General features: G+C 26.1%; 2 protein-coding genes across 2 annotated transcripts; one reads left to right on the forward strand and one right to left on the reverse strand.

The window, feature by feature from the left end:
* Positions 1–1883: 1883 nt before the first annotated feature.
* LOC132932257 (inter-alpha-trypsin inhibitor heavy chain H3-like) lies at positions 1884–10275 on the forward strand. The gene is made up of 18 exons (XM_060998532.1): positions 1884–2073; positions 4362–4531; positions 4602–4712; positions 4963–5101; positions 5185–5293; positions 5682–5842; positions 6395–6595; positions 6659–6839; positions 6937–7120; positions 7274–7466; positions 7532–7748; positions 7861–7976; positions 8048–8156; positions 8261–8296; positions 8371–8418; positions 8523–8803; positions 8885–9021; positions 9655–10275. The coding sequence occupies exons 1-18, from the start codon at positions 1969–1971 to the stop codon at positions 9680–9682; spliced, it is 2526 nt and encodes an 841-aa protein (XP_060854515.1). The 5' UTR covers positions 1884–1968; the 3' UTR covers positions 9683–10275.
* Positions 10276–17375: 7100 nt separating this feature from the next.
* LOC132917792 (zinc finger matrin-type protein 2) lies at positions 17376–19688 on the reverse strand. Its single transcript, XM_060978690.1, has 5 exons — positions 19507–19688; positions 19198–19412; positions 19058–19131; positions 17833–17978; positions 17376–17764 (listed from the first exon to the last, which is right to left on the reverse strand). The coding sequence occupies exons 1-5, from the start codon at positions 19519–19521 to the stop codon at positions 17627–17629; spliced, it is 588 nt and encodes a 195-aa protein (XP_060834673.1). The 5' UTR covers positions 19522–19688; the 3' UTR covers positions 17376–17626.
* Positions 19689–23108: the final 3420 nt, after the last annotated feature.

Here is a 23108-nt window from a genome sequence, read left to right on the forward strand (position 1 = left end):
GCATTTTAATTTAGAACGGAATCAGGAAAGTTATATTGAAGCTGAAATATTTCTCTTATCGATCTGTTGTGTATAATCATCACTAGTAGAATTATTTGTATTGTCATAAAAATATATAAGCAAAGAGCTCAAAGATTAAAAATTTGAGTCATAATATTACTTGCAGTAGATTTATTTTGGCAAACTGTCTGTATATGGTACTGCTATTTTTATCAACATTAATTTTTATTTATCACATTCGATATTATATTAGAACTTTAGAATACCTAAGCATAATTATTTGCCAACAAAGGTCGTGGTTCGCTGCTCATAGCAGTGATAAGCGCGATAACTTTGAATTAAACAATAATTATTATTTTACAACACGTAATGAATTCACATTTTGTAAATAAGTGCAATTAAACGTACTTTGAGTAAAAAAAGTGTTGTGTTTACCTAATTTGAATATACTTATGCAGTAAAGATGCTCGAAATTCAACGACTATGGTACTAACATATGTATTATGCTGTAATTCGGACGAAATTCTAATATATGGTGCTCCTCATCCTCGTACACTATTTTTCAGCTTAACACGCGATTGAGCATAAATACCTGTCTTACGACACGATTGAATACATTAATCAGCGTATCAAAGGTGTATTTTATAGTATTATCATAGTTCATAGAGCATAATGTTCTATAGTATTATAGTATGAATTCAAAAATATCACAGTTTCATGGTCATATGTGATGTTTTGATGACCTGTGCGGCTGTGCATGATAATAATAATTAATAAATAATCAGACTGGATTGCGGCCTACCGTTAAGTTAATATAGGTGATCAAACATTGAAACATTTAATATTTAAATTTAATGATTATTATAATAATTTGGTAACTACTTAACTTAGTTACTTATCTTAACTCTTAACAACTGTAATTCCCACAATTGTGAATGTTTGACCAGTGACAAATATTGAAATATTTATGAGTCCATCGATTTTATAACAGCATTAACAGCCTGTATGGCTGTATCACTGATAACACTGACGTTATGATCATTTCAACGGTATTTTTATTACAAAACCAATTAATTAATCGATGATATTTTCACTAAATAAGACATACTGTGCAATAATAACTTGTGCATGTGCATAATAACTTGTGCATGTGCATAATAATTACGTGAAAATAATAATTTATACAATTTTGGTTTAAATTTCGCAACATTGTTTAAAATATTCTTTGCTCAATCGATTCAATCGTGTTGCTAAAAATGCAAATGCTCAATAGTGGTCTTAAGACTTAGCCAACGTCTTTGTTGTCGTATTCTTGTATGAATTACAACGTATTTTGTTTTCTAACATGCAGGGTATCTAGCTAGATCATAATTCGCATTTTGATTTGTGAGGGGCGCACTATTTTTAATATTTAGTACATTGTACACTGGTTATAGGTTTTTATGGATTTGTAAAAACTATTGTAATACTTTTTCCGTGACAAACAACTTCAAAAAATTCTTAGTACTTAATTAGTGATACATAACTTATCGTGTTTCCGAATATTATATTATAATAACATATGTTGTTGTTTCGGAAAACAATAACTCTATTAAAATCGTACTAGCTCGCGTCGTTTTCAATATAAATAAATTTGTTAAAATCCGTTAATCCATAACACGGAAATCTGTTAGAAAAACATATAGGAGACCAAGCGATCAAGCTTTTTTTTTTATCTAAAGACTGAATCGATCTTTGAGATACTTCATATTGTGCATGTTTAAGATGTCAACTTGATTGCGTGATGCCCAATGGTGGGGAAGTAGGTTTGAACTGTTTTAGATCACGTGATGCTTACCTGCACGTTTATTATAATATGATGATAAGAGAAACCATCGAGTCGGAGGTGTCCTCTGTGCGTGAACACTATAATTTGACTTGGCCACTAGGCCGGTAAACTTGAGTTCAAACGCCGACACAACGATTATTATGTTGTCTTTTTCGATGTCTTCGGCGTTGCATGCGTGCACCTTCGTAGCCGCTTTGCTGTTGTTATTGGTGTTAGCCGCAGAACAGACCAGTGCCAATGAAGTAGTAAGTTAATTTTTTTTCCGATGTACTTACCTTTTGCTTGTGTTAGGGGCAAAGAGTCAATATTAGTAACTCGGAGTAACTATAAAAATTTACAAACAGTTTGCAAACAGTTTGTAATTATAAAAATGCATATATTATTTAATAACAATTAATTTATGTACAAAATTTAGAATAAAGATAATTTGTGACAATTAGTAACATATTAATAATACTATAATAATCCATTGATAATTTAGATCAATATATTATATAAAAAGTTATTCTGAGTTATGTAATGAATGATTTTATGCAATATTTTCAGTATTTTTTATTATTATCATTTTAAAAAAAATCTAAATTCGTAAAATTGTTGAGTTTTGTACTATAAGATAATCCATAAATCATGAACAAAAAAAAAATATTCTTATGTATAATTTTAGAATCATGCTTATTTTTTTCAAAGTTATTCACACTATACCAAGTTTCTCTATTATCTTATCTTCATCAGCTACATAAATGCATTTTTTTTAAACTGATTTGATGAGTAGAACTTTCAACACTTAACAGTTTTATGCATAAAACTTTATGACGTAAATCTTTCAAAATGATATCTTATCAAACATATTCCAATAATTGTACTACAATAATACAATAAATTGTTTTGATAGATTTTGATTAAGCCATTCCCAAATTCAATGCTAAATATTTATTGTGTATCGAAAAACAGTCTAATAAAATGATAAATACTTGTGTATTACGAACGTGAACAATGTTGATTGAAAAAATATTTTTAACTTCGTCGAATTTATATGTTGTTGTTTATAGGTGAATAAATATATTATCTATTTGAAATTCTATTTTGAATTTTCGTCAAATATACTACTCAAGTACATGGTACAGGGTTCTTTGAAATGGATTAACAAATCAATTTATTATTATGTACATTGCCTTTTATTTTTACAATAATAGATATTAATTTTATCAAAAAGCACGTTATCTTTGTGAATAGGTAGTTAAGATTATGAGTTTTATTTACATTAAACACATTTAGTATAAACTTTCTAAATTTTGATTGACAGAATCCCAAATAAGTGTAAAGAAAAATAAGCAGATACTGTTTATTATATGTAAAATATAAAAAAAACAGTTAAAGTTACAACTTTACATTAAATGAGAACTGAGTCATATACATTTAAGATTGAAGCTTTAAGGAAAGATTAGAATCTAATTTTACACCATTTATTAGACTCTAATGGCCATTAGACTATCGATTCAGTCATAAGTGTAGAAATCTCAGATTTTAGAGTTATGATCTATAATAATTATTTGGGATTGATACGTAACTATTGAATAATTTACATACTTATAGTCAACATTTTTAGGAGGAGTCGGATAAAACGCATGTGCATTATAAAATAAAAATCACTTTTTGTAATTTAATTTATTTTTTAACTTGTTTGGGATACCCCCGTTTGATCACCATGTGTAGTAATACAAATTTTTGTATCATGACTTAAGAAACCTATTTATGATACAGAGAGAAAATAACGTCTCTTTGTAAACAAAATGTATTGGGAAGTCTCTCAAACATGGTTCGATACTTCGATATAAATAAGTTGTACACATTGCAATTTTATGTTGGTTTATTTTTAATAGACTACGTGAAAACTTTATATAAATCAAGGTGATAACCTTCAAACACACTAATATATATGTATGTATAGGCATTATATTAATTAGGAATAATGAACTTTGATTTTAAAGTATTGATAAACATTGGTTTTTTTTAAACATATTTAATATTATATTGTGTTTACATTACATAATATAAACAAAACTTCGCTTTTATAATATATTCAAATCCAATTATTTAATTCAAGTTTTTAGACAAGAACTGAAGCTTAAACATGAAATAAATATATTATATAACCCTCACATAACAGTTGCACTTTCATAAATATTATAATAACGACAATGTATACCATATTATATATACATATGAGTTAACGTACTTACTATACCATACACTTTATATAAATATTAACAAATTATTATTTATGTAGAGAATATTTTATAGTAATTTTTTTAATAAGTGTTCACATTACGGGAAAGAAAATTTTAAACTCTAAATAATTGCTATATTCGTGAACAGTTTTCATAAAAGCATGGGCCACGGTTTTTATTACACCTTAAGATTAGATTTTTTATCGTATAACTTTTATACGAGATAAAATGCAAGACATAACTATAAATTTACCTAAGCTAAACATTTACGAAAGAAATGATGAATGATTGATTATTAATTTAAGGTATTGTCTAAAAATGGAGACATTTACAGTTTCGTCGTTCATTCGAAAATCAAGTACAGATATGCTAAGACTGTTGTATCAAGTCGCGTGGCCAACAAGGGAAATACTTCCCACGAAGTACAGTTCTACGTAACTCTTCCAGAATCTGCATTCGTTTCTAAGTTTTTAATGTAAGTCATTTATACTAACATATTAATGAAATCGTGAAATCCAATTAATCAGATCGGTTGTGATTTTAAGGGAAATTAATGAAAAAGTGTACGAAGCTTATGTAAAAGAAAAGAAAGAGGCCAAAGAAGAATATATTGCAGCTGTAAACTCGGGCCAGACAGCTGCTCACGTTGAACAAAAGTAAGTAGCCACGTATACAGGGGGGAGGGTTTGGGGTTCAAACACCCCCCCTCCCTCGAAATAATTTCGAGTTATGAGGAAAAAATTGTTTTATTATATTGCGGCACAATTTGTATTACTAAATTTTGTAACCTCACCCCCACCCAGAAATTTTTTTTTGTTTACGTGCCTGGTAAGTAGAGTAAACCTTAAAATTAAATAATAATTTTTGATCTTAAATATTGATAATTGATAACCGCTTTATATGTAGTACAAGAGATTCAAATAAATTTACGGTTTCTGTGAATGTGGAAGCAGAAAGCAAAGTGACTTTTAATCTCACTTACGAACAACTATTAAACAGGAAATTGGGAATTTATGAAAATGTAATAAACTTGCAACCCGGACAAGTGAGTATAAAATTATAAATTTGTAATTATACATATTTAACTGTTGAAATGATAATATTGTATTGTTATTATTATTGTTATAGATTGTTAAAAACTTGCAAGTTATTGTAGATATCGAAGAATCTTCAAACATTACAACATTGGAAGTACCAGACATAAAAACAACAAATGAAATTGAAACTACAGTTAGTAGTAAGTATATTATATATACTTGCAAAATTATTGAACAATTTGATACACATATTTTTTTAATCGGATGCGCAGTTAAAAACATATTGTTTATCTATAGTACCTATTAAGTATTTAATAAGTAATAAATAACAAATATAACAATATTATAAATTAGTTCAATAGAACATTAATGAAAAAAATGAGATTAATGAAATAGGTATGTTTTTAGTTTTATAAGATAAACATTGCTTTGGAAAGAGCTATGACATGATTAGGTATTTAAAATAATGTATGAGTATTGAGTAATTATGATAATTTTAATCGTTGTACCTATTTTGTAATATTTTGTATTATTTTCACGAGCATTATGTATGTATTATGATTCTAAATATTTGCAAATGCATTTCAGAAAACAAATTGGCGAAAATTTCCCGTGAGTCAGGTAATAAAGTGACGATAACGTGGAGTCCAACTGCTAAAGAACAGTTAACATTTACGGAAAATGGTGTTAAAGGTCAATTCATAGTTCAATATGACGTAGATCATAATTCAACGCCAAATCAAGTTCTTGTATGTTATTTATTTATAAATTTATCATAGCAAAATAAGTACATAAATATATAATGTAGAATATATTTCGAATTAAAGACATTTTTATTTTATTTTTTCACTGAAATAAGATTTAATTAACGAGTAGATTTTCGATGAATCATTGTAAGCTCACTGATACACTAAAAATAGTAACAAGTGATTTAATAAGTTAATTGTATTATATTATAATATGCAATATTAGTTAAGAAAAATACTTATTAATTGATAATGAATGAAATATGTGTACCTACAATGTATGTGTCTATGCGAATATGCACATATTATTTGAAAACAATTAATGATTTTCTAGTTAAATTAAAAATGATGATCATAAATTATTCGTTGTATTTATATTCTTTATTTTATCTTATTTCAATAAATTAGCAAACTAATATTTCTTATGCCAATTCATCTATACGTACCTATTATACACTGTATCATACAAATTCTTATTTATAATACTTTTTCTTATTTTATTGAAATATTAATTAATTTGATAACAATAATGATTTAAATATTAATTATTTTTAGATCGACGATGGATATTTTGTTCATTTCTTTGCGCCAACAGATTTGAAACCACTTAGAACCCATGTCATATTTGTACTCGACGTTAGTGGTTCTATGCGTGGACAGAAATTACTACAAGTGAAAGAAGCTATGGGTCAAATTCTGTCAGAAATCCATTCTGTAGATTTTTTTACGTTAATACTTTTTTCTGATTTTGCACAGGTAAATGAGCAATTTTTTACAAGTAAATAGAAACCTATTGGTTATGAAATACTAATGTAACAGGTTTGGACGATAAATGCTACACAAGAAACGTCGAGTCGTTGGGACGAAACCGGTAGAACCTGGAAGACGAACAATAATTTTAGTTTGGAGACATTGGGAGAAAACCGTTTCGTTTTTCCGGCAACCGAGCAAAATATAAAATACGCCAAGAAATTCATTCAAGACTTAACATCGGAGAGCAGTAAGATACAATATTTGGATAAACCATACTTTAATACGCTTTATAAATACGGAGGAATTTGTGTCGTAATGGTTTTAAATGAAAATTATTTTACAAGGTACAAACATGGAAGATGCGCTTAGAAAGGCGCACTCTATCGCCAAATTGGGAGAAACGCGTTTCAAAGATGGTGCTAACACGCCGAAACCAATTATTGTGTTTTTGACCGACGGAAATCCGAATATAGGGATTAGCGATCCCGAGAATTTGATTCAATATGTTTCTCACACCAACAAAGAAAAGTAAGCTAACATATTATTATTGTTGCAGGACATAAACATGTCATTAATCGATAAAATCAATAACTATAAATCTAGTTGTTATTCAGCTTTGACGCAATACAATTTAATGATTTATTTTAATCCGTAATAATAATATTAATTATTATTTCTTAGGTACCCAATATTCAGTTTGGGTTTTGGCGAAGGGGCGGATATTGATTTCCTTAAAAAACTCTCATTGAACAACACTGGTTTCGCGAGGGTCATCTACGAAGCTTCAGACGCGTCGTTACAATTGCGTAATTTCTATAAAGAAATATCATCTCCCATTTTGTCGAACGTCACCTTCCAATACATTGACGCTCAAGTAATAATTCACATACACATTTTTTTTGCACGTGTTCTATACATGATGAATTATAACTTTTGCAGGTCGATAACATTACCGTGACGAAAAAGTCATTTAACTTGTTGTTCAAAGGTACAGAATTAGTAGTGGCCGGAAAGTTGAAGGATGGCGCATCGCCCGATTTTAACGGCACTTTAAATGCCGATTCGACTGAAGGGAATTTCCAACGTCCTGTCGTTGTCACGTGTTTTGATATCCCCATAATTCCTCCCACCGATCTTCCAAAAACAAGAAGAATAGGTAATCAATTGTATTTCTGTCGAGTTCTCGATTAGCTCTACAAAATATGTGTGAACTGAGATTGTGTATATTTTCATAGACACTTACACGATTTTTTATATTCTGATAACAGGTCATTTAGAGAAGTTATGGGCGTATTTGAACATACAACAATTGATGGACAAATATGAATTAAACAAGAATGAAAATTCTACGGCGAAAGCTAAAGCACTCGAATTAGCATTGGAAGTAAGTAAAGCTTAATTTTTAACTACATTTTGATATTTGAGTTTTTATTATATGTGAGTGTGTATTTTTAGTATTCATTTGTCACTCCACTTACGTCATTAGTTGTTGTCAAACCTAATGATACAACAACATCAGCATCTCCGGAGAAAATCAAACCACTTACTGAAGGGAATAATTTCCGTAAGTAACCTTTGATGATATAAATATAATTTATACAAATTTAAATTTTATAAATTACAAAAATTGATAATTTTAACTTATTTCTATTTTATTTTTTATTTAAGCTCCTATGATGATCGGTAGACAATTTGCTCTACCAGGTTCGTTTTATAAAATTATTTACACTTACGTTATACCAAACATTGAAGGTAATTTTTGAAATATATTATTTTAGGGGCACCAGGTTTGAGTCAACCAATGTACGATCCTTCATTGTTAGAAGGTACAAAAAATAAAAATTTAAATAACTTTATTCGTAAACATTACTTTCATAATAGTTATATTTAAATTCTTAAATATAATACATGATCTATTTTTTTTTTGTAGCATCAATTTTTAAGATGCAAGGACCACCAGTTGTTTTTTCCGACGTGGTTTCAGAAGAAGATGGTAATGGATCTGCATCCCAAGATTCCTTCCCATCTATTTCATCAGTTCAAATTGCGAATACAGATATTACCACACCCTCCACGATTGTAGATTCTTCCCAAATTCTAACAGATAAATCGAATTCTACAACGTTACATGATATCAAGGAACTAACATGGTTGAGTGATTCTAATACATTTGAAGCAATTAATACAGTTTACCAAATATCATTGAACACTGTGAGTAAATCGTGCCTGAGCAGACTTTCATTTGATAATTACATATTTAAGTTGTTAGGTGACTATTTAACATGTTTTTAGAGTGGTCAATCGTATCAAAATTGTACAACACCCGACCAAAGTCATGGGAATTGTAAACATTTAAAAGACTGCGTTGTAGCTTCAATCCTAAACTCATTCGATACATATATTTCATTGTTTTGTCCAATAGAAACATTGTGAGTACAATATTATTCTTGTGATAGACTACTATTATATATTTTGTTCTATCGGGATTTATGTATATATTAAGGGTGTCTAAAATTTATTAATTTATTCAGTCGTATAATCTGTTAAAATATTTAATACTTAAACCAATTAATTACAATTTTTTTGCTTTTAATAATATTATTTACACATAAGTGAAGGAATTGTCGGTTACAGTACACGAAAAATGGTTGGAAAATCGTATTTGCTAATATATGGTTTGATGAGTTGATATTGCTTTGATATATTGAATTTTTTTATGGTTTAGAATATTTGTATACTTATGTATAAAAATAAAAATGAATATAAAATTACTCTATTATCTTAGACACTTAGTATTAACATTTTTGAGTTTTATTCTAAAATTTATTTCCAATATTAGTATTGGTATTTAATTGTTTTCTAATTTTTTTATTGTGTTATGAATAATAGAATTGAAATTTTTTTTTAAATATCGTTAGTTTTATGTAATCTGTGTTAATATTATAAATTATAATAAACCATTCTGTATTATGTTGTATGTAATGCATATTATTAATACTTACTAATTATTTAACGATTAACTTTACTTATAATAATTATTATTCTTTTAATTTTATTTACAGGTATGCTGGAATTTGCTGTTTAGTGTAAAATATAAATTTGTGAATGTTCGTACATTTCTAGTTAATAATGAATTATTAATATTTTTAAAATGTTGATGTTATTTATTATTATTGATTATTGACTTTTATTAATGTACCTTTGTATTATTTGGATTATCAATTATAAATAATTATTTATCCAAATAAATTTTTCATTATAATTAAAATATGGAATTTCGTCCAAATTTGAACTTAAAATGTCTATAAAAAAATTATAATTATACATTTTTTTGTTGCATATGATTTTTGTAGAGGTTTATATTAAATTTTCAAGCCTAAATTTTATAAATTTTTAATTGTTAAACAATTTGAAAATGTTTGTGATTTTTTAAAATTTTCAATTTAAACATTTATAAAAAAAAATGATGTGAACATAAGTTGTGTACGTTTTTTTTACTAAAAATTTTTTATTAGCATTTCTTAAAAAAATTGACAAATTTCAAATATCTATAAATTACTTAAAGATATTTTGAAAATTTAATCATGCATAAAAACATCACATTTGGTAAAAATGTCTAGTATATTTACATTTTTTTGTTGAGTTACACCAAAAACAAAAAATAAATTTTACCAAAAACTGGATTTGCCTAAAAATTTTTAATTTCCTTTACTTTTTTCCCTTATTTTGAAAAGTACTCTGACTTTTTAATTTTTTAATTTTGTAGTGTTTAATATACAATTTAGATTCAATTTAATAAAATTAATAAAAAGTGTTACACGGCGTCATAAATAGGCAAAAGAGGTTCATTACTGTAGTGGATCATTAAAAATTTAATTAACATTTAATTCACGTATGCGTCTCATCGTTCAACTGAAATAAACAAACTCCAGAAATCCTGAAATAAACTGTTCTTGTTTATACATTTTGTAGGAGCTGAGTCCTGATTAGCTACCATTATCAGTTCCAAGGATAGTTTTATCTTATATCTTACATAATATATTTCTTTTAGTATTATTGTTTTCTAAGTTTGGTATGGTACCAATATATTTTTTGTTATCAAAATCCTCAAATAACTTATTGTGTAACGTTATTGTGTGTTAACTATATAACGCCGAAGAACGATTAGTATATAATATATATGCATGTTGGTGGTATAAATGATTTAAAATTGGTCTAAATATTATGAAAATATCACTGTTTAAAAAAAATTAATTAATTACGTAAATGTACGAATATAAGTATCAATTGTTTGCAAAATAACTAATACCATATACAGAAAAAAGGCAAAATGTCAAGATATCTCTTGTAAAAATATTATAAGACCACTATATTTTTCATCGAAAATATCATAGTTAAATAATTTAATAGAAAAAATATCATAGTTATTAATTAACACGAACTAAACTGTACAGTGTATACGCATAATTTCAAACTATACAGGTGTTATTGAAATATATAACAATTCTACCGTTATTGATAATCAATAAAATAAATTTCGGTTAAACATTAGGTGCAAGGGTAATCATTGATTAAAGATCAACATTATACTTAGGTATTAACAATATAATATCATACATCTATTTACAGAACTACAGGAGTATTTATACTATAATTCTTGAGTAGGTTAAAAGTATTTTATTATTCAGTCTTAAGACTGGGAATAGAGAAGTATAATTTGGTCAGTAGATTAGGGCAGTAAATGTTTCAATAATTTTAAAATAAAGCAGAGATCTTGCCTTGTTAATTTTATTTTCAATGATTCGAGGTCAATTATGGCTGGTAGCAGGTTATCGTATTACATTATACATAAAAGATATTGTTCTCAAAAACAATTTGTTATAAATTTGTTAGTTACAAGACAATAGAGTTATAATTAAGAACTGAACGTACATATGCGCAGTAAAATACTTTTATTGTTGATATTGATTTCACTATATTTCATACATAAACAACATTCGTTGTCTTTATTAAAGCTTAGTCCAATACTTGTCATTGAACGACATTTTAAATTTATTTTTAATATTAAAAATGTTTTTTTTATATTTTGAATAATGGAGTACACTTACGTTAAGTATGCAGATATGGTTATAAGTTAATAAGTGCATCGAAGTTAACGGGGGTCACAATAAATAACTCTTGTAGATAAAAATTAATTTTCAAAATAAAGTCTAAAACGATTAGTTTATAACGATTATTTTACAATGTAAACTGTGTGTTAATTATTCATGTATATTAATACAATGACTACAAAAAAATTTCATCATCGTTTATCTTGCAGAGTTTTCATACAAATCGATGTCACAACAATTTTGTTGTAGTCGGTTGGATGTGAAAATGAGTTTAAAAATGAAGTCATATCTCGATTCATATGAGAATTTTGTGAAAAAAAATTTGAATATTTATTTTTACAATTTTTACATTTAAGATAATTCTCTAAAAATAGTTTAAATAAATGCAAATTTGAAAGGTTAAAAAAAATGTATTGGACTACTATAGTCAGTTAAAATACGTTTATACTATTGAGCTCATTAATTTTAGAAACACCCTGTATGTTATATACGTTTATAATGAACTATATTGTTAAACTTTGAGATTAAAAACGCGTGGTTATAACATAATCATTTTTCTCGGTGCTCGGTTAGCTCTTTAGTCTTTTAAATTTGAATAGTTGATTTTCCTTGGGCTTTAAATCCATCTTGTTAAATTATTGTTGTCTTTATCGGCTGACTTCTATATTTAAGTAGTTAATAAATTAAACCCATTAAAACTATAATAATTTATAATTTAAAAAATATTTTATCAAAATGTTATTGCTATCGTGTATTTATAATCTTTGATCGGATTTTAAACTTTTGGTAGCATATTATTTTGGTTGTATATATAACTGCAGCTGTGCAATATATTATTTTTTTTATTCTTAGGTAGGTATTGTTTGAATATATTTTGGTGTTTATTATTATTTACCATTGATCTTAATTCTTTATTAATGTTAGGTAACAGATTATTGTTTTATTTTTTATACTGCATGTACTTATTAGTTATTAATTATTATTGCTTTATCGTTGCATTATTTTGTTGTTCATGCATAAAAATTGTTCACTCCCCCCCCCACCAGAAAAAAATCCTGGTTACACCACTGATTGTAGTATTGCGAAATGTCTTATCACAGAACGTTTTTTAAAATTTAAGAATATCACTATACAATGATATATGTTTAAGTGAATAATTATTATCTAAGTATTGTAGAAAACCAATCTGCGATTATATAACTTTAATATGCAATAAAACTACGTATAAGCTTATATTATGTAATTTAAAAATGGCAAAATTCATTTTATAACTGCATAGAAATGTTTTGTAACCTAAAACTTAAGCTCGGAAAATGTATTTTTAGATGCTTATAATCATTTTATAAAAAGCTTCAACGCAAAACATTCCACTACATTAATTTTGTATAAATTATTATTTACTATGCAGTAGCAGTACACGATTGTTATAACTTTATAAGTCATCCGTATCATATATAATATACTTAGGTAATGAAAAACCAAAAAATGATATATATCCGATGTTCTAGGTCAGCTGCTTATTAAAACAAAAAAAAAATAATAAAGGAGAATGATCAAATTGGAAAACGATATTATAACTAACTTGCAGAATTATCCTATTTTAGCGGACAGCATTGAGATCCATCATACTTAATATAGATCAACACTACTATAATATCTACAAAGTAGTAATATTTAATGTAGGTACCTTGTATGTTTTAGCTGCACCATTTTTCCAAACAGGCACGCCAAACTGAACTCATGCACACTTACTTAACAAAACAATTTAATTGTCACTAATTATCACTTATTATCACTAATTGAAACTGATTGTTACTAATTGGACCTAATTGGAACTAATTAACACTTATTGGATTTAATTGGTCATTTAGTGGTTTGGTTAGATGAGTTTGCGTTGAGTCAGACAAGTGGGTCGGTTGGAGTAGTGGTGTGGCCGTGTGGGTATTGCGTTACCATCCTAAGTACTATATACTTTAGCTAGACCTAATGACTGTATTTTTCGGTACTAAGCTTGTCCGAGATAAAACCGACATTCTTTTATTTTGATCATTGGCCATACTAGACGAACAGCTGAGTGGATATATTGTTCTAAATCAATATGAAAAGTAGTTGGTAGTATTAGTGAAAGTTGTTTCAAAAACTCAAATGCTGTACAATAATCAGTAACTTACTGATTTGCCCACCAACAAATAACAAAATTACAAAATAATGGTTCATGAACAACGAATAATTGATTAAATAGATATGGACATCTTGAAAAACTACTATCCATCAATACATATGTATTGTTGTAATAAAAATGTATTTTACTATATACCTAGTCTATAATCTATATTATACGAAGTTAATACTTTGTATATATAACAATATATTAAGTGGGTACCTACTAACTATATAAAAATGAAGAATGACGGCTGATCAAAGTACAATAGGTACACCGTACACAACGCCAAATTTGCGAAACACGTTTTGAAGTTGATGGTTTGAATACGCCACAGACCGATGTAACACGATTGTGCACTTTTTACCTTTTTATATTTGAGAAAATACAACTCGATTGCACATCTTTTACCTTTTTTCTTTGATCAAACACAAAAATTTATATAAATATCAATTCAAAAAATTTACCAAAATTAATAATAACGTAATACGTAGTAAAAAAAAAATGAAAATAAAAATAATACTTGCATCACAGTAATTTATTATTATGAGTCAAATATAACAAAAATCAAGTTCTTATAACTTTTTAGCATAAAAACGTGGTACTAATGTCAGCAAATAATAATTATTTAAAGATATCTCATTATTTTTATATTTTTTTCCAAGTATTTAATATAAATGCAATATTTTCTTCTTGCTCTTTACGGGTTAGGTTAGATTAGGTTAGGCTTGTTAATATTTTGTTGTTATATACTATATTATATTTTTAAATAAGATGTACTTTGAATATCCAATAAAATATAAATAACTTGGTAAATAAATGGATGAACTGAACGTTATAGTGGGCACTGTAGTGGCGTATTTAGGATTTTGTCTAGGGGGAGATATACGTTGGCAAACATATAATTTCCTCTACCGAGGGGGGGGAGGTACACTTACCATTACTACCGTTTCAAATTTAAATATTTTGAAAATATCAATGTTTTTATAAAATATGCATAAAAACTAAAAGTTTGAAAGCACCATGAAAAATATTTTTAAATACATTTACATTTTTTTTTAAATATTATTATATAATTATTATGTATTATCTACATATTAACCAATAAAGTGCTATGTAAGGTTAACAAACAATCATTTTAATAATACGTAATATTATAATTTTAATTATTGTACAAACACTACAAACTTACAAATTTAAAAAAAAAAAATAAAAATAAAATACGAATTTTAAATTTTGAGCGGAGTGATATATTGATAGGTATCACATTTTCACAATGATATGTTTCTTTTTTTGTCTGTATCATCACATTTTGGTTAGTAAAAATGCTTCAATTTTCAATTTCGGGAGTGGTTTCTGGTTAGGTTTAAATGTAGTTAGTACTTTGAGGAATCAAAAATAAAAATTCTGTATTTTTCAAAATAACAAGGAAAAACAAAAAAAAAATTAAAGAAAAATCGAGATTTTTACGCGAAACTAATATTTATCAAATTTTGTTGATTTAACTTAAAAATAAAAAACATATAGACTTGAAAATTGTATTAAATGTATATATTCGTATTTTCTATACATAATAAGAATTTAAAAATATTCCGAGTATTTTTAAACTATAAATAGTCATTGTCAAATTTCATTTTTTTTTTTTATAAATTTGATAAAAAAAAGCTTAAAAATTAAATATAATATTATGGTTCCTAAAAATCTAAAATATGAACATTAGTTAAAATTGTAATATTATTATTTAAGTTATTGTTTGGCCACCTTTATTGGTTTTTAAAACTAAATAGTTAGTAGACTAGTATAATTAAGTAAATGTAATATTTTTTTGCACAAATTAAATAAACCTAAATGTAATAGTTACTAATAGCATAAAATAAATTACTTTCATAGGAATATCAAAAAACATATTACAGTGGATTCTGCGTGGGCATGTTGGGACCAACCCTAATTGGCACATTAAGCGGTTGTCCACGTTAGACGGAATCCACTTTATATGAAATATAATTAAATTCAAATTTAACATATACATTAGTGACTTACTCCACGACGAGGTATAACGACGCCTTTTGTACAACAGGGCCAATCACCCATTACCTACTTGATTACTTGATCAAAAATATTAATTAAATTTAATTACTAAATACAATTAAAAATAAAATATAATGATTTGATTGAACTTTTATTAACTACAAACAATATCTTCAAGTAGACATTTTTTTTTATTAGGTATCTAAAAAAACTTAATAATCTCTATTCAATAAGAAAAAGTTTTAATTAGTTAATTATTAAATTTTAAGAAGCAGGAAAACTACCCATTAATAGAATCAAAAATAGTTTGTTGTAATTTAGTTAATAGTTTTAAATTTAGATAGTCTCTAAGTCAGTTTCTTTCAACTCCACTATTTGGATAAACATGGAAGGTTTTGAAGAACATTGATGAAATTAGAGACTTTCTTTATTAGTGATTAATTGAGCACTCTTTTGTAGTCAAGTTGGCCAAGTTTATTAACAACGACTGTTTAATTTTCAAGTCTTATGTAAATATGCATTTGTGTGTTGTGTCATTATGCAACTATAACACGTAGTTATTAGACGTAATAAGATCAATAATTGATTATAAATATTATAATAATATTGATCATAAATTGGAATTCTTTACAAAGGTTTGATGCTTTAGTTTTACCCAATATTTGTATTTCATTAGTCAAAACTAGACACTAGTCCTAATGATTTTTTCACTATATTAATATTTTAGGTCAATTCTGAATTCCAATAACAGAGACAATAAGTATAGTGAAGTAGGTATACAAAAATTTTAAAAAAATGTAACAAAAATATAAACATTCCATTTTATATAGGTTGGAATTAAGGATAGGAGGGGCATATTAAGGACCATTAGATAAACTTAAAATTATTTAGTAGGTTTTTATACAAAAATAACATTTTAGTAATTTTAAAACAAATAACTATCTGACATAGTGATATCTATAATAATTTTGTTTATATAAAATAATGTATTATAAAATTTAAACTTTGAATAGATATTAAAACAATTTGCTTTATAAAAAGTTAGGAAAAAACCTTTCATATAAATGAAGACTTAATTTGATGTATCCACCATTAATTTATTATTATAATAAGATATAATATGTTTTTATTATTTTTATTATTCTCATATAAAAAATGATTTAATTGTAATTTATTTCATATTTGTAGTGACTATGTAATATACAATGAATATTCTTTAATCTTGATCCTGGATAAAATTTTAGAAAAGAAAGTAATATTATTAAATTAATTATATTTAATCAATTGTAATATGTATTATGTACACTAATACAGCAATAATACATTTTAGTGTTCAGACAGATAAAAGAATATGTTTTTTTTTATTATTATTATTGATGAGGATCTACAATCAAATATCAGCCACTAGGCCCCTAAAAGTCTTAATCCCGTACTTTTATATCTCACTGCTTTATATTGTGTATTTGAAAATGTGATAAAAGAATTGAATAAATTTAATTTAATTTTTAATAAAATATCAAAATATATACAATAATGATAATAAGTTAAAATTGTTTTTCTTACTATTGATACATACCATATATGTTTACTGTCAACTATATTTTATTTTATATAATATGTTATGATATAAATAATTGTATATACATTTATATTTCAAGAAAATAATCATTTACGATTAGTATTATTATTATTTTTTTTTACAGATAAGCAGGGATTCACTGTATAGCATGTGTGTTATTTTTTTGATGACCCAAAACCAGAAAATCCCATTAATGCTGCCATATCATCATTTTGAGGTTCTTCATCTAATTCGTCATGTTTTCGTTTCTTCTCCTTCTTTTTTTCTTTTCTATATTCTTTTAACTTTTCTTCCTAAAAAGTAATAAAAAAATAAAAATAAAAATATTTGAATTGAAAGTATATGTTAAATTTAAAATTACTTCTTCTTTCAATTCTCGTAAACGCTGCTCTAAATCATAATCTTTTTTCTTTTCTTCCATTTTTTTTTTATTTGATTCAAATCGTTTTTTTACTTGATCCAGTGATGATCTCTCGATTTTCATGGACATTCCTAAATTTCTTTGATCTAAAAGTATGAAGTCATATAGATGTTAAATATCTATATAATAATATAAAATAATTCAGAATACACGCATGTCTCAATATCAAAGCTGACAAGTGATATTTCAAATTTTTCCTTATTCCTTGAAGTTAAAGATATATTATATTTGAGCTATACAACTCATAAAAACATATTGAATTATTTTTATCCTCCTTTGAAGGATTATTTATTGAGACTTAACTGTACTATACTATTCTAATCAGTTATCAATAAAGACCAAATTCTTGTGCAGTTTCATATTCTTATTACATGTTTCAAATATTTTTAAAAAACAATTTACTAACTATAAACCTAAATTGGGCTAAATAAATTAATCAAAACAAAGTTTTATAAATGTTCAAAATCGCATTTCTGGGTTTAGGATTAAAATGCAGACTAAGGGCCAGTTGTACCGTCTTCAATTAAAGTTAATCATAGTTTAATCGGCCAAATTAGGCCAGTTAAAAAATCTGTTATCAGTGATTAAGCGTAATCGGAGTTTAATCGGAGACGGCCTTTAATAATATTTCATCTATATACATTTTAATATTATTATAAATTTATAAGTATTATTTATAATTTTTGTTACTTTATCATTATAGTTCAACTTAGGATTAAACATAGTAAGAACAATATGAAAAATATAATGAAGATTTGACTATCATATACAACCGATTGATGATTAACTATTAAAGTCCAGTCTACCCATAGTGGGCTATAGTAGCCATAGAAAAAAACTATTATAAATTTACATAATACTAAATTTTAATAAAATTGTATAGATTATAAATTAAATTATAATATGTTTGCTTTAGATATACCTACAATACACAAACATTAATAACTAGTAATGAAAATATAATTGTACATATTTATGCTGCTATTTGTGTTCTTCAATTTCCAATAGACCAAAAATTTAATTTTGTGTATTTTTAGGTATTTGCTACACAAAAACATGGTCTTTAGTAATCACTAATCAAAGAATAATTTATTTTGAGAGAACACCATAACACTAAATAATATTTATCTATATTGTTTTATAATTATTTGAATTATAGACTTACGTTTTTTTCCATTTATATGATCCAAAAAATTAATTGAATCTTTAACCACACAATCGCAAACATTACAGTAATAACTAGAATATAAAAAATTGATTTAGTAAAAATTAACTTAAATAAAAAATAAAAATAAGAACTATTACCCTCCACTTTGTGAAGAAGGAGTGGCTTTAGTAATTACAACACTTTTTCCAAGTTTTGAGTCTAAGTCTACACGATAATCTCGTTGCTTGAGCATTTCTCTTTTGATTGGTGATAAGTCCTTGGAACGATCGTCGTCGAGATCGTCCATCAATCGCTTCCTGGCCAATTTTTCGTATTCGTCTCGGTCCCATTTTCGACGATGATCTTCCGGTCTCTATTTAACATTAAAATCAAAATTATTTTTCAAACTGTCTTATACATAATAATTTATTACATATAACTTTAAGAAAAGAATGACGTATACTTACACTATTTGATGACATTATGAGTTTGCTTAATTAATTTATATGTATTTATATGTAATAGTTAAAATTTTAAATAACGATCAAATGCAAGAAGAAATATTATATTTTACTTGTTTAATAAATGGTCATTCGTACTTTTTTGTTTTGTCCAGTTTCGAGCAACTTATCAATAAAGAGTTCAACAAAAATATAAACTAATATAAACATTGATAAGTAGAAATATGTAATATTGATAATAGAACAATGATAGTAGTACAAATGGCTCGTGCAGGTAGCGCCACCATTGGCCCGAAGGCCGGTTTTTATAATATTTTGAATACAATTTTTTTAATGTAGAAAATATTAAAAATATCTACACATTTTTGTTGTTTTTGATAATATTACTTAAAAATTAAAAACAGTATCAAAGTAAGAACTATTTTTAAGAAATTATTTTATTTAATTAGGTACAATTTAAAATAGTTTCAATCACGGCTGTAAATATCTACAGCCATGGTTTCAATTAAAGAAGTTTTATTATACTATATTTTAACAACTTTTGTTATAAGTAGTTAAATTTTGCAAGACCTGGAAGAATTGTAGGGACTGCGTCTGTAGACCGGTGAAAATGAGAAAAGTTTGGGCCGGTGTCCACTACGACTACTCGATAATGCAGCTTATTAATATAAATTTTTGCATTACAAAAAAATAAAATAATAATTTGTTGATAAATGATAAATATTGAAATATGTGATAAGAGTTCCTAGTGCTAATTATCACAAAACATAAATGGTGATTAATAATCAGTTAGGATGTTGGTGACTTGCATTTTTTCCCTTTGATTCTATACAATGCTATCTTAGTTAAAAATTTGATTTCATACTCCCTTGATTCAGATTATTTTAATTTTATTTTGCATTTTTTTGTTTTTTTTACATCATTAGTCATCATCATTTTTTAATATTTTACGTCATTTTTTCGTAGTTTTTGTACCGTGGGGGGGGGCATTTTTCTCAAATTTTAAATTTTAAAGAAAATTTGTATAATATTCAAAAAAATAATTTTAATATTATTATTCTGTGGTTTGAGTGTTATACATTAATAAAACAAGTGCTCTTTCAGACAAATACGCAACACGCTTATCGAGTATCATATTTATAAATTGTATAGAATAAATGTATATTGTATATTATTATTGTTTATTATTTTATTAATATTATAATTCATATTTTAAATAACCTAACCTTATTATTACACCCATACCTCTAATAAAAATTATTATTTATAAATACATTTTTTTCACTTATTAAATTTAATTTTTTGGATCATTTTTTGAAGTTTTTAGAGCATTTTAGCATTTTTTTTAAGGCATTTTTGTATGTTTTTAGGTCATCAACAACTTAACTAGTGATTATAATCACAGAAAAGTAAGATTATCAATGATATGATTTAAGATAATATTTTGGCAATTAATGATACCACAGAACTGGTATAATTACGGTTTAAAATCGTATATTTATCTTTTTGACTGTATAGTATTTTACAGTATCGTTTTATAGGGGTGCCTAGCCGCCCCCCCCCCCCAAAAAAGCCCCCTAGCTACACCTATAGTTTAAATACAATTTTATAATTTTAAGTAGTGGGGGTGGAGGGCTGCTTTAGTTGTTGTCCTCGGGCCGGTTTTTTTTGTCAATCCGGCCCTGAATTTAAAAATACTCCGGTGTAGGTATGATATAATTTATATTAGCAACTTACTATCTTGCAATATAATTGATTATAATAAACTTTTTAAAATGTTTTCGTAAGAGAATTTTAAAATGTAATGTTTATTTTCAAATTTTAACTGATAAATTCATTGTTAAGTTATACAATTATTAATAATTATTAGGTAGATACTTTTTTTTATTTTTTTAAATCTATGTATTATCATAATTCATAATACTTAAAAGTTTTTAAATTATTTTATTTTTATTTAAATAATTATTATTTTTACACGAAATTACTGAATTTAATGAAATTTATATTATCTGTAGATCTTCTTCTTCTGTATATATAAAACAGTATGCTGACTAACTAGTTGTTGACATAATGATTATGTTAAATAAAACTATTTAAAAAAGCTTCACAACTACAGTTAATAATCAATAGGCAATACTGCAATAGGTAATATAGAAAATTAAGACTAATAAATAAGATGTTGCCTGTACGGCTGTTGCTGTAAGTCTTTAGAATATAAATATTAGATACCATGTATAAGACTCATACTAAATTACTAAATAGTAAATAGATATAAAGCTGATACATGTGCGTTTATGATTATAAACAGATTAAAGATACTGTAAAAACTATAAAAGTTATACCTATTATAATTTATAGTATTGTATCGAGTACGGAGTAAGACGCATTCAGGTTAGCGGTTTCGTTTCGACTTCTACTACAGTACGACTTCTACGTACCATATTATATTATTCTGGAATGAGAATAAAAATTAATTTTATGTTTCCGAATAAATGATTCTATTTTTATTTTTTTATAAACGTTCCTTATAGTATACGGCTGAAATAAACAAAAATCGATTATATTATTTGCATGAGCCTATTACTCTATTAGCAACCGTTAATATTTGATTCTAAACAATCATTTGTCTTATAGCATTCACTGGATTGTGTTTTTTTGACAAAAAAAAACGTGTTTATAGAATATTTAAAAAAAACAATTAGTTTTTTTCATCTTTCTGATAGAACGTTATTTATTATATTTATTTTCCATAAGTAAACTTGTACGTGTCACACCGCAAGTTTTCGAGAAGTCGATTGAAATAATGGAAGGATTACATAAATCAATCAAATTAGATCTTTCGACACCGGTTATCGAAACAGATAAAAGTAAAACTGTCGCTGAAAGAAGTATATCCGAAATAACAGAAAAAAAAACAGATGATTCGAAAATGAAGCATACACAAAACTCTAATATAATTGATAACTGGTTCCAGGTACGTTCATATTCTATATAGTTAATTATATTCATTATACTACTAATATTAATATGTATATAGAGGGCCGGATCTAGGGGGAAAGCGAACTTTTCCGGGAAGTTTTGGTCGGGCGCGCAAAATAACTAAAAAAATAAGTGAATATAACAGTTTTTATTTATTATAGTATAGACAATAGACTCTATATAATAAATTAATAAATAAAAACTGTTATATTATAATGCTCTCTATATTATAGAGAGTATAATAATATAAATATCACTTTTCATTTGACTCTGGCTACGATTTTATGAATATCTCCATTTCCCATACCATTAATGAGAAAAAGTCAACGAGGATTATTTGTGTATATCAGTAATAAACACTTTTTCTGTACCTATTTATTGGGTACATTGTATTGCTAATATATCAATATAATTTGTAGTTTGTGTACTTACAGACTACAAATACTGAGTATAAGGCCTATGCAAATTATACGATAGACGACAGGTGCTAGTTTGATACTTTTCTCCGGGTAAAAAATATATTATAGATCCGGCGCTATGTATATAAAAGAGTAGGTATATTAATATTTACAATTAGAATAATCGTAGAAATAATAACTAATAACTAATAAGTTATGGATACCCAGTAT

The sequence above is a fragment of the Rhopalosiphum padi genome, chromosome 1 (assembly GCF_020882245.1).
Source record: "Rhopalosiphum padi isolate XX-2018 chromosome 1, ASM2088224v1, whole genome shotgun sequence".
NCBI classification, from domain to species: Eukaryota; Metazoa; Arthropoda; class Insecta; order Hemiptera; family Aphididae; genus Rhopalosiphum; species Rhopalosiphum padi.